At 37.8% G+C, this 13,052-nt stretch overlaps 1 protein-coding gene across 1 annotated transcript in view; it reads right to left on the bottom strand.

Annotated features, from left to right (window-relative positions):
- LOC148952106 (set1/Ash2 histone methyltransferase complex subunit ASH2-like) overlaps window positions 1-10,771 on the bottom strand; it is a 102,121-nt gene extending 91,350 nt beyond the window's left edge. Inside the window, exon 1 of the mRNA XM_089088847.1 lies at window positions 10,634-10,771. Coding sequence (XP_088944973.1) covers window positions 10,634-10,713 — 80 coding nt within the window. The 5' untranslated portion in view covers window positions 10,714-10,771. The remainder of the gene's footprint in view (window positions 1-10,633) is intronic.
- Between the last annotated feature and the right edge of the window lie 2,281 nt (window positions 10,772-13,052).

Genomic DNA, 13,052 nt, shown 5'->3' with positions numbered 1-13,052 from the left:
TAGCCCCCCCCCCCCCCACACCCATCATTCCCCCAAACCCATCCAATCAAAATATTGAGAAAGCCATTTTGTTCAGCGTAGTTGATTTCCAGATAGAAAAAAAAGTTTTTGAGGAGGACACTCCCCCAAAGCCCTCAGGGCAAGGGTTTTAAGTTATGCCCTGGGGGCTTATAAGGTTTTTAAAGAAGGCGTTGTCGTAGAAACTTCAAAAAAAGCTCATTCGATTGCAAATTCAAAAATCTAGTGCCCTTTATAATAGTCGAAAGTGATTGGAGGGCAACTAGCCCCCCCCCCACGACCCTCCGTCCCCCCAACACATCCACTCAAAATTTTGAGATAGAAATTTTGTTCAGCGTAGTTGATTTTCAGATATAAAACATATTTTTGTGGAGGAAACTCCCCCACAAACCTCAGGGCAAGGGTTTTAAATTATGCCCTGGGGGCATATAAGGTTTTTATAGAAGGCATTGTTGTAAAAACTTCAAAAAAAAGTTCATTCGATTGGAAATTCAAAAAGCTAGTGCCGTTTTTAGTAGTCAAAAGTTATTGGAGGGCAACTAGCCCCTCCTACGCCCATCATTACCCCAAACACATCAAAACAAAACTTTGTGATAGCAATTTTGGTCAGCGAAATTGATTTCCAAATAGAAAATATGTTTTTGAGGAAGATAATCCCCTACAACCCACAGGGCAAGGGTTTTAAGTTATGCCCTTGGGGCATATAAGGTTTTTTATAGAAGGCGTTGTCATAGAAACTTCAAAAAAGGTTCATTCGATTGGAAATTCAAAGGGCCAGTGCCCTTTTTAATAGTCGAAAGTTATTGGAGAGCAACTAGCCCCCCCCCCCACGCCAATCAATCCCCCAAACACATCCAATTAAAATTTTGATATAACCATTTTGTTCAGCGTAAATGATTTCCAAATAGAAAACATGTTTTTGACGAGGACAATCCCCCACAACCCATAGGACAAGGATTTTAAATTATGCCCTGGGGGCATATAAGGTTTTTAAAGAAGGCATTGTTGTAGAAACTTCAGAAAATGCTCATTTGATTGCAAATTCAAAGGGCTAGTGCCCTTTTTAATAGACGAAAGTGATTGGGGGCAACTAGCCCCCCCCCCCACGCCCATTATTTCCCCAAACACATCCAATCAAAATATTGAGATAGCCATTTGTTCAGCGTAGTTGATTTTCAGATAGAAAATATGTTTTTGAGGAGAACACTCCCCCAAAACCCTCAGGGCAAGGGTTTTAAATTATGCACTGGGGGCATATAAGGTTTTTAAAGAAGGCATTGTTGTAAAAACTTCAAAAAAAGCTCATTCGATTGGAAATTCAAAAAGCTAGTGCCATTTTTAATAGTCGAAAGTGATTGGAGGGCAACTAGCCCCCCCCCCACGCCAATCATTCTCCGAAACACATCCAATCAAAATTTTGAGATAAACATTTTGTTCTGCATAGTTGATTTCCAAATAGAAAATATATTTTTGAGGAGGACACTCCCCCACAACCCTCAGGGCAAGGGTTTTAAGTTAAGCCCTGGGGGCATATAAGGTTTTTGTAGAGGGCGTTTTCGTAGAAACTTCTAAAAAGGCTAATTCGATTGAAAATTCAAAGGGCCAGTGCCCGATTCAATAGTCGAAGGGGATTGGAGGGAAGCTAGCCCCCCCCCACACCCATCATTTCCCCACACATCTTCAATCAACATTTTGTGATAGCCATTTTGTTCCGCGTTGTTGATTTCCAAATAGAAAATATATTTTTGAGGAGGACAATCCCCCACAACCCTCAGAACAAGGGTTTTAAATTATGCCCTGGGGGCATATAAGGTTTTTAAAGAAGGCATTGTTGTAAAAACTTCAAAAAAGGCTCATTCGATTGGAAATTCAAAGGGCTAGTGCCCTTTTTAAGTCGAAAGTGATTGGGGGGCAACTAACCCCACCCCCCACGTCCATCATTTCCCCAAACACATCCAATCAAAATATTGAGATAGTCATTTGTTCAGCGTAGTTGATTTCCAGATATAAAATATATTTTTGAGGAGGACACTCCCCTAAAACCCTCAGGGCAAGGGTTTTAAGTTATGCCCTGGGGGCATATAAGGTTTTTAAAGAAGGCGTTGTCGTAGAAACTTCAAAAAAGGCTCATTCGATTGCAAATTCAAAAAGCTAGTGCCCTTTTTAATAGTCGAAAGTGATTGAAGGGCAACTAGCCCCCCCACACACATCATTCCCCCAAACAAATCCAATCAAAATTTTGAGATAGCAATTTTGTTAGGCGTAGTTGATTTTCAGATAGAAAATATGTTTTGAGGAGGACACTCCCCCACAACCCTCAGGGCAAGGGTTTTTAATTATGCCCTGGGGGCATATAAGGTTTTTAAAGAAGGCATTGTTGTAAAAACTTCAAAAAAATCTCATTCGATTCGAAATTGAAAAAGCTAGTGCCATTTTTAATAGTCGAAAGTGATTGGAGGGTAACTAGCCCCCCCCCCCCCACGCCAATCATTCCCCCAAACACATCCAATCAAAATTTTGAGATAGCAATTTTGTTCAGCGTAGTTCATTTTCAGATAGAAAATATGTTTTTGAGAAGGACACTCCCCCAAAACCCTCGGGGAAAGGGTTTTAAGTTATGCCCTGAGGGCATAACTGTTGGCACAATGTACTATTCATTATTTTTTTCCTTTAGAGCTGGGCGACTATTAAAAATGTGCCATGTTGGCACAATGTACTATTCATTATTTTTTTCCTTTAGAGCTGGGCACTTCATATGGAAGGGGTCGTCGTAGAAACATCAAAAGGGGCTTATTCGAATAAAAATTGAGAGTTCGAGTGACCTTTTTAATAGTCGAAACTGATTGGAGGGCAACTAGCCCCCCCCCCCTTCCCCTCATTCCCCCCAACACATCCAATCAACCTTTTGAGATAGCTATTTTGTTCAGCGTAGTTGATTTCCAGATAGAAAATATATTTTTGAGGAGGACACTCCCCCACAACCCTCGGGGAATGGGTTTTAAGTTATGCCCTGAGGACATATAAGAAAAATGTTGGCACAATCTACTATTTATTATTTTTTTTTCCTTTAGAGCAGGGCACTTCATATGGAAGGGGTCGTCGTAGAAATTTCAAAAGGGGCTCATTCGATTGGAAATTGAGAGTTCTAGTGCCCTTTTTTAATAGTCGAAAGTGATTGGAGGGCAACCAGCCCCCTGCCCCCCCCCCCACGCCCATCTTTCCCCCAAACACATCCAATCAAAATTTTGAGATATCAAATTTGTTCAGTGTAGTTGATGTCCAGATAGAAAACATGTTTTGGAGGAGGAAACTCCCCCACAACCCCCAGGACAAGAGTTTTAAGTTATGCCCTGGGGGCATATAAGAACAATGTTGGCACAATGTACTATTTATTATTTTTTCCTTTGGAGCTGGGCATTTCATATGGAAGGGGTCGTCGTAGAAAATTCAAAAGGGGCTGATTCGATTGGAAATGGAAAGTTATATTTCCCTTTTTAATAGTCGAAAGTTATTGGAGGGAAAATAGCCCCCCCCCCCCACGCTCCTCCTTCCCCAAAACACATCCAATCTAAATTTTTAGATAGCTATTTTGTTCAGCGTAGTTGATTTCCAGATATAAAATATGTTTTTAAGGAGGATAATCCCCCACAACCCTCAGGGCAAGGGTTTTAAGTTCTGCCCTGGGCTTATATAAGGTTTTTATAGAAGGCATTGTCATAAAAACTTCAAATAAGGCTCATTCGATTGAAAATTCAAAGTACTAGTGCCCCTTTTAATAGTCGAAAGTGCTTGGATGGCAACTACCCCCCCCCCCACGCTCATCAATTCCCCAAACACATCCAATCAAAATTTCGAGATAGCCATTTTGTTCAGCGTAGTTGATTTCCAGATAGAACACCCCTCAGGGTAAGGGTTTTAAGTTCTGCCCTGGGGGCATATAAGGTATTTAGAGAAGGCGTTGTCGTAAAAGATTCAAAAAAAGCTAATTAGATTGGAAACTCAAAGGGCTAGTGCCCGTTTAAATAGTCAAATATGTTTGGAGGGCAACTAACCCCCCCCCATGCCCATGATTGCCCCAAACACATCCAATCAAAATTTAGAAGATAGCCATTTTGTTCAGCATAGTTGATTTCCAGATAGAAAATATGCTTTTGAGGAGGAAACTCCCCCACAACCCTCAGGGCAAGGGTTTTAAATTATGCCCTGGGGGCATATAAGGTTTTATAGAAGGCGCTGTCTTAGAAACTTCAAAAGAGGATAATTCGATTGGAAATTCAAAGGGCTAGTACCCTTTTTAATAGTCAAAGTGATTGGAGGGCAAGTAGCCCCCCCCCATGTACATCGTTCCCCCAACCACATCCGGTCAAAATTTTGGGATAACCGTTTTTTTCTGTGTTGTGTATATCAAGATAAAAATTATGTTTGTGAGGAGGACACTCCTCCGGAGCACTCAAGGCAAGAGCTTTAAGTTATGCCCTGAGGGCATGTAAGGTTTTCATAGTAGGAGTTGTTGTAGAAACTTCAAAACAGGCTCATTTGATTGGAAATTCGAAGGGATGGTACCCTTTTTAATAGTCGAAAGTGATTGGAGGGCAACTAGCCTCTCCCCCCCCCCCCCCCACGCTCATTATTTCCCCAAACACATCCAATCAAAATTTTTAGATAGCCATTTTGTTCAGCGTAGTTGATTTCCAGATGGAAAATATGTTTTTGAGTAGGACACTCCCCCACAGCCCTCAGGGCAAGGGTTTTAGGTTATGCCTGGGGGCATATAAGGTTTTTAAAGAAGGTGTTGTTTTAGAAACTTCTAAAAAAACTCATTCGATTGGAAATTCAAAGGGCTAGTGCCCTTTTTAATAGTCAAAAGTGATTGGAGGGCAACTAGCCCCCCCCCCCCCACGCCCCTCATTCCCCCAAACACATCCAATAAAAATTTTGAGATAGCCATTTTGTTCAGCGTAGTTGATTTCCAGATAGAAAATATATTTTTGAGGAGGACACTCCCCCAAAACCCTCAGGGCAAGGATTATAAGTTATGCCCTGGGGGCATATAAGGTTTTTATTGAAATCTTTGCCGCATAAACTTAAAAAAGGGCTCATTCAATTTGAAATTCAAAGAGCTAGTACCCTTTTTAAGACTTAGAATTGATTGAAGCGTAACTAACCCCCCTTCCCAATTTATCTTACTAACAAAAATATCCACTCAAATTTTTTAGATTGAAAAGTTGTTAAACGTGCTTGGAGTTTTTGAAACTTGGGTCTTTGTGCGTGACAACCCCTCCCCCCCCGCCCTCAGTGTAAGGGTTGTAAGTTATGCCCTGGGGCATATAAAGTTTGTATTCAAAGCATTGTCACAGAAACTTCAAGAGGGCTCATTCAATTGGAAATTGAAAGGTCTAGTTGCTTTTTCAACAGTTGAATGTGATTGGATAGCAACTAACGCCCCTCTCACGCCCACCATTTTCCAAGCATATCCAATCAAAATTTTGAGATATCCATTTTGTTCAACGTAGTTGAACGTTCTGGAAATTAGGTGTCTTAGGATGATGACCCCCCCAAAGCCATCAGTGCAAGGGTTGTAAGTTATTCGCTGGAGGTATATAAGGTTTGTGTAGAAAGTTGTTGTATAAATCATAGGCAGCACGATCGCGCTGCCTAAGTAAAGAACGGGGACACTCGAGAACGAGACAAGAAACGGGGACTAAGTAAAGAGGACACTCCCCCACAACCCTCAGGGCAATGGTTTTAAGTTATGTCCTGGGTGCATATAAGAACGATGTTGGCACAATTTATTATTTATTAATTTTTTCCCCCACAACCCTCAGGGCAATGGTTTTAAGTTATGTCCTGGGTGCATATAAGAACGATGTTGGCACAATTTATTATTTATTAATTTTTTCCTTTAGAGCAGGGCACTTTGTATTGAAAAAGTTGTCATATAAACTTCGAAAAGCGGTCATTCAATTGGAAATTGGAGTGGCTTGTGCCCTTTTTAATATTCGAAAGTGATTTGAAGGCAACTAACACCCCTCTCACGCCCACCATTTCCCCAAACACATCCAATCAAATTTTAAGATAGCCATGTTGTTTAACGTAGTTGAAAGTTCTGGAAATTCGGTCTTAGAGGATGACAACCACCCTAACAGACCTTAGGGTAAGGGTTGTAATTTATGCCCTGGGGGCATATAAGGTGTTTATAGAAAGCGTTGTCGTTTCCAAAACGGCTCATTCGATTGGAAATCGAAAGGCCTAGTGCCCTTTTTAATAGTCGAAAGTGATTGGAAGGCTTGACATTTTTATAGTAAAGATCGAAGTGGGTACAATGTATTATTTTTTGTTGTTGTTATTGTTTAGACCAGTGCACTTCGTATCAAAGGAGTTGTCGTGGGAACTTCAAAAAAGTCTCATTTGATTGAAAATAGAATATGTCGAAAGTGATTTGAGGGCAACTAATCCCCCTTCCACTCCCACCCTCCCATGCCAACCCACCCATTTCTGTTCTTGAAATTTAACCAAATCAAAATAGCGGTAGGCGTATCCAAGCTATCAAAGAAAGTAGACAGATTTTTTTGCGAATTGTATCAAGTTTTCCATTTAAGGTCAACTAGAGGAGTTATGAAACTAAATTAAACAGTACTATTTAGTTTATGCTGGTTAATCAAATCTCAAACATTAGAAAAGTCATATTGAATTTGTAAAAAGGAAATTTACCACATTCCTTTTATACCAGAAATCATTCCCAAGACACATTTATAATAGTAAAAGCCATAAAAACCATGGTCTGCAATTTATATTGTGATTAGTTCCCTAAAAAATAGCAAAAAGTTAAAAATCATACACACAGAAAGTTGAATCTATACCATGCCAATTTATCTCTGATGCCTACTTCTTAAAGCAAAAAAAATCTGAAATTTATTTAAAAGCTTCATTTAACTAAACTGATTTACATCAAATTTCATAGGAAAAAATTATGCACAATTATGTTTAAGTGCATATCAGCTATTATGAAAAAGGGATAGTGGGTCATTTTGTAGTCAGGGTGAGAGGGCAGGCACTTAAAGTGTACATTTTAATTCCCAAATATCCCAAGTTTCCCTGAAACTTCAAATATATATAGAATGAGTTTTGGGAAAGGGGGGGGGAGGAGAAACTGATATCTAATCCCTCTTTACTCCCCAAAAATTATTATCTAGACATTTATTATTGGTCCAAGCAGGCAAAGGGGAGCTGTAGGGGGTAAGTATTGCCCTTCCCACTATGACAATCTTTTTCTATTCACATGCAACCCCCCCCACCCCCTCCCATAGTCCCATTCAAAGCCAGTGGCAGATCCCGGGGAGGGGCGCCCCCATGTAGCATAGTCTAAAGTAGTGTAGTTTACTTAATTAACACAAGTTTAAGCTAATTAAACTTGTTCCTAATGAAAGTTTATTGGATCAACCTATTTTGCACCCCCCCCCCTAAAACAAATCCTGGATCCGCCCCTGTCCATAGCCCTAATAATGTATTTCTCCATTATTTCAATCTAGTCACATGTAATAGCTCCTATATTAAAGTAGCTATATTTGCACTCTGGAATTGATCTCTGTGTGGTAATTTACCAAAATATTATTTGAAACAATTTTAAAGTGAACACAATAAAATAAAAGTTTGATGAATAGAAGCTTTCTGCACATTATAAGGTAAGAATTTCACTATTTTAGAGTTTGCTTTTAACTTTTAAATATTCCTTGGGTTAAAGGGGGGGTGCATTTGTGAATGATTTGATTACTATATTTGGAAAGAGCATAAAAAAGGGAGGTATCAGTGTACAATTTGGCCTATTGAGAAGGAAATATGTTAAGAAAACAATTCTTACTTCATAATATGCAAAAATTGTAATTAATCATTCTTAAAAGCACTTCACTTTACTTCCCCCCTAGCCCCCCCCCCTAATCTGCACATACATAGCCTAAATTACATATTTCATATGCATCACTCTTTTGTTTCAACTTAATACCTGTAAATTAAAGTAATGTGGATGAATCAAGACACAGAAAAATACATAAGAAATAGATCATTTATTTATTAATACCAAGATACGGTAATTTGGGATACATAATTACAAATTAGGGGGTTAAGGGAAAGTGAAGTGCTTTTAGGAATGATTAACTACAATTTTTCTGCATATTATGAAGTAAGAATTGTTTTCTTAACATGTTTCTTTCTCAACAGGCTTAATTGTACACTGATACAAAAAGGAATTGGATAGTTTCAGGGGTGCAGCTAATGCAGGGGGGACTTCTTTTCAACAAAGTTCCAAGATGTTGTCACAACCTTGAAATTTAGCTGATGTTTTTAGATTAATTTAGCTTATGTTTGTGCATTTGTTGGCAAAATGGACAATTTCCTTCCTCTAAACTCAAAAACCAAGCTGTGGTCTTGGGTAGTGTGTTTACCTTTGTCCCTATGTCAGTTATGGAATCATATATATATTTACCCTGGATAAAAGGCTATAATAGAGATTTTGCATGCTAGTTATTTAACTATTGAAGAGTTAATTGCTGTTTGAGTAGTGGCAGGGCCAGATTTAAAGCTCTGATGCTTCTAAGTCCAAGCATTTTAGCTACTTTGTTTTTGTGAGATTTGCAAAGAAATCTCCTACAACTTGGGAATAGTGGAAGCACTAAACAAAATGCAACTGGTGAGTCTAAAGTAATGAAAGAGAGAGATGATACCTAACTCTCAACTGATATTTATGGGAGACATCTGACAGTTTATAATTGGCCACGAAACTCTTGTGTTGTTTTAAGACCACTTTTCTGTGAATAGGCAGCACAGCAGTAGATTGCACCTGGCACTTTGATGATAAATCATATCAATCAAGTTTTTGTTCAGAAAAAATCATGGTCAAATTCTACTTTACCTACTTTTTGCTATCTTGGAAAGGGGTTAGGATAGGAAAAATGAAACTTCATTAATAAATCCAGGGCCAAAAACATACTCTGGGAATATATTGCCAAGCTTCCATTTTAATCCTCTTCTAATTTCTAAGTCTTAGAAATTTGCCTACTTGACAGGCATACCTATACCTTTTGAAATTTAGAAAAAACAACATTATATCTAAATCTCAGTTATTTGTTTGTTTTTCTCTGGCTTTAGTTCCAAAAATGCAGTTCCTGTTATTTGAGTAGAACTTTAAGCCATAGCAATGGGTTTTTTCCATATTTAGGAAATGTATTTGCAGATCATTGAAACCTCACAAACTGGGATTGGCAAAGTTATGAAGCTGAAAACAGTTTTCTTGTACTTCATTTAAGCAAAAGATCAGTTTTGCAAGGTTTTACTTTCATAACACACAGATTTTTAAAGGCCATCAAAGATCAGTGCCCTCTAGGGAGAGAGGCCTATCTCTAAAAGTTTCATTTTCCTAACCTAATCCCATTCCAAGAGAGCAAAAAGTATCTAAACTAGAATTTTACTGGTAGACTAAATCTTGGCCTGAGTACTGGGCATCTTATCCTATTATGTAGTAGGAATTTTTTTTTTACATGCTTCTTTCTGGGGTAAATTTTTACCAAATATCATATTATTGACTTACAAATAAAGTGAATATACCACTTGATGCTTTTTTATGCTGTTTCCAAATATAATAATCATTTTTGTTGGAAATGAATTATAGCCCCCACCCCTATATATACAAATTCAGGGTATATATTTGCACATTAGGGGGGGGGGGGGGGGGGATTTTAGGCTAATCTTACCTCTCATTTATATCAGAAATAAAATTTACCTCTACCCCCCTAATTTGCAAATATATAGGCCTACCCTGAATTGGTATATATTTATTGGCTATATATACCTGAATTGGTATATATAGGGTCGGGGTGAAATTCATTTCTGACAAAAATGATTATTATATTTGGAAAGAGCATAAAAAAAGGCATTGAATGCTATGTTTACTTTATTCATAGGCCTAAGTCAATAATATGATTTGAAAAATTTACCCTTTCTGGAGAATAGAGATGCAGCAATACTATTAACCATGAAAAAGCATCAAGCAGGCCTAGGCTAGGCCTAGTGTTTCCATTTCACATCTATGTCAGTAATGTTATTGTAGACATAGGCTATTTACCTTAAATTGCATTATCCAGTGAATAAGGTATTATCCTGTAGGTACTGGTTAGTGAAGATGTTGAGCCAATGTGTTGGCTGTATCCCATTCTCAAAGCCATGGCTTGGACAACTAATTTTTGTCCACAGCTCCCTTGAAGGCCTCCACAATAGGCCTAGGCTAGGTGCTGAGACTGCTTCTTCATTAGGGAGTCCCATATCCCCACAAATATATTTTATAATAAGTTTTTCTGTAGTCTGGTGTTGGCTTGTTTGCAGTACAGCTTCATGGTATGTCCTCTAGTTTTTGTTGACTAGTCGGGTTCAAGCATATTTTGTTGCAAGGACTGAGTGTGCAGCATTTTGAAAATAGAAAATTTAATGCCTAATTTGGTTTCTGGAAATTGATACTTCATAGTCCAGAAATGTGGATAGCACAATCTTATAGCTGGAAGAGTCTAAATGACCTAGGCTATCTAATGCAAGTCATATCCTGTGCTTTACACCATATTTAAGCACTTACCAGTAACAATTGCCTTCTTCCTTAACATCTTCAGACTTGGATTTAGGATGATTTGGCAAATCTTCATCAATTTTATCCATTATAAGAGAAGATAAAAACAAATGGGCTACCCTAATGCTTTGTAAAATTTAAATTCTATCTTGCGTTTAGAAACTGCCATCTAAAATCGAAAATTTTAATAATTTTAGCACTGCCAGATTTTGAGCGAAAAAGTAACCTACTGTTCGCACAGACAGGTGGAAAACGCAATGCGGTGCATTGTCCGCGCCGCAGCAGTAAAACCACAGGCTCTGTTCATATCAAAAGTTACATAACTTAGCTACGTCATTATGTTCGTATATTCCAAATTTACCAGGATTTTTGCAGTTGGTCACTTTTTCAGCATCTGAGTCAATAAATTCAATTTTAAAATGAGTTTGCCCTGTATGATCCCTAACATAGGATATTGCATCTTTCTCATGACTGTGGCCCAGCTACAATTCACAGTTTAGATTCACATAGCCTAAGCTGGGCTACTAGAGTAAAATTACAAAATCAACATTTGGATTATCCAAAAAAGGGTGGGAACACAAAATAGTAAAACAGATATCTTCCCCCATTCCCCTTAGTGGGTTGTGAGCTTTGGTCATACTTTGGTGGAGAGTTTGCTGTAAAAAATTTCAGTATACTGTTCACCACATCCTATTAGACAAATTTGTCTCTCTCGAGATTTCCTCCCAAGCTTTCTGAATTAAATAGGATCTTCGATACTTAATATTTCATGAAATTTAAAAGCTGAAATCCGCCTTTTAACTGCCTCCAGGTTTTTTTCTGCATGCTTTAGATTTTTTCAACGCATGCGTCTTGCGGAAAACCGCAAGGATGAGTGGCAAGAGACGCATGCGTTCCTCCGCAAAACGCAATCCACAGCGGTTCTCCGCAGATCCGTGCTCTGTGTGAATATTAGGTAAGCCAAAACCTTGCAAAAACAAGCCAAAAATAAGCCGGACAATGTTTTGCCCCAAATTTGACCAAACCCCTTAAATAGTGGTTGGAAGGAACAGCCCATTACATACTTGCATTTTAGCTTGATATTTAGTATTGGTAAAACGATTTATTTTGGAACTTTAACTTTGTAAACTGAAATTCCTGGACCCCAAATCCAAGGCAAGCCAAAAAACAAACCATAGCTAAGTCTTTTAAATACCTGGATCCAAAAATTGTGGAATTTTATAAAATTTCTGGTATAAATTTGCACAGGAAACGATTTTTTTATTTAGATAGACGATTGAATGACGTATTGAAAGCTATATCTATTTTTCAGTTATCTCATAATGGCATGACAATAAAAATTAACCCTTTTTCTTCATAAATGTAACTGAGAGTGCTTTATCTTAATATTTAAAAGATTTAAACAAATTTAACTCAAACATTAATGGCTGAGCCTTAAGAGGTTTTTGAAACAAGCGTATCTTAACAGCGAAAAAGTGCCAGTCACGAAAAACAAATGGAAAGCGATGTCAGCTTATATGACATGCTAGTGAAAATTATTTTGGCTAGTTGAAAATAACGAAAGAAAAAGCAAGTTGCTTAAGAAATAACCCCGTTTTCATTGTTATAATCAATTTTGTTGCATAAACCGATATTAATAATCGACCTCCCTTATTATCTTGCAACGTTTTTGAAAGGCCGATTGTTAAAGCAATTGCTAATAAAATCAAGAAAATAAATCAAAATCGGCAGTTTTACTATATTCATGAGCATAATTATGTGAATATATTGCTAAAAATCACTAACCAGAAACAGTTTCCACTAGCTTTCTGGATTCGCTTTCCAAACACAGCCAATTTTTGTCTTCTCGCGAATGACGGTCTGGCAGTGTTATGCTTGTCACTAATAATGGAAATTAATAAGAGATAAGCGAGAAAGAGAGATAAATAAAAGCAAGGGAAAGGAAAAAGAGAAGGAAAGGAGAAAGGGAAAAGAGAGATAAGCTAGCCTTGCTTTCCAACTCATGATTAAAGGGCTTTGATCAAAACCAGGACAGGACCGTAAAAATGGGTATAAACGGTGGAGGGTATAAATGTATTTCAAGCAAATTTTGATTCCCGGTTAATATACTCAAGATTTCATCACTGACACATGGACAAGGTGAACAATTTACTTGATTCATTTTTTGATGCTCTTAGCAAATATAATGTACAATTCAATCGAAAATGCCCCCCCCCCCCCCAATAGTCCCATTTATACTCCGAGGAAAAATCTGAATTTTTATATTATAATTTGCAAGGTGCTTTTTATTGATAAAATTATAATATTTGTTTTCCCCCTATTATACACTTTTCAAAATCATTTTAAGTACTATTTTCGTATATTATGCATTAAATCACACATGAAGATGAATTGCAATCTCAGAAGATGACCAGTTTAAAATGGGGCC

The sequence above is a fragment of the Artemia sp. Qi Xiang Cuo genome, chromosome 5 (assembly GCF_049724085.1).
Source record: "Artemia sp. Qi Xiang Cuo chromosome 5, ASM4972408v1, whole genome shotgun sequence".
Classification (NCBI taxonomy): domain Eukaryota; kingdom Metazoa; phylum Arthropoda; class Branchiopoda; order Anostraca; family Artemiidae; genus Artemia; species Artemia sp. Qi Xiang Cuo.
Note: the sequence above shows the minus strand (reverse complement) of the source record. Positions and strands in the feature narration are given on the sequence as shown.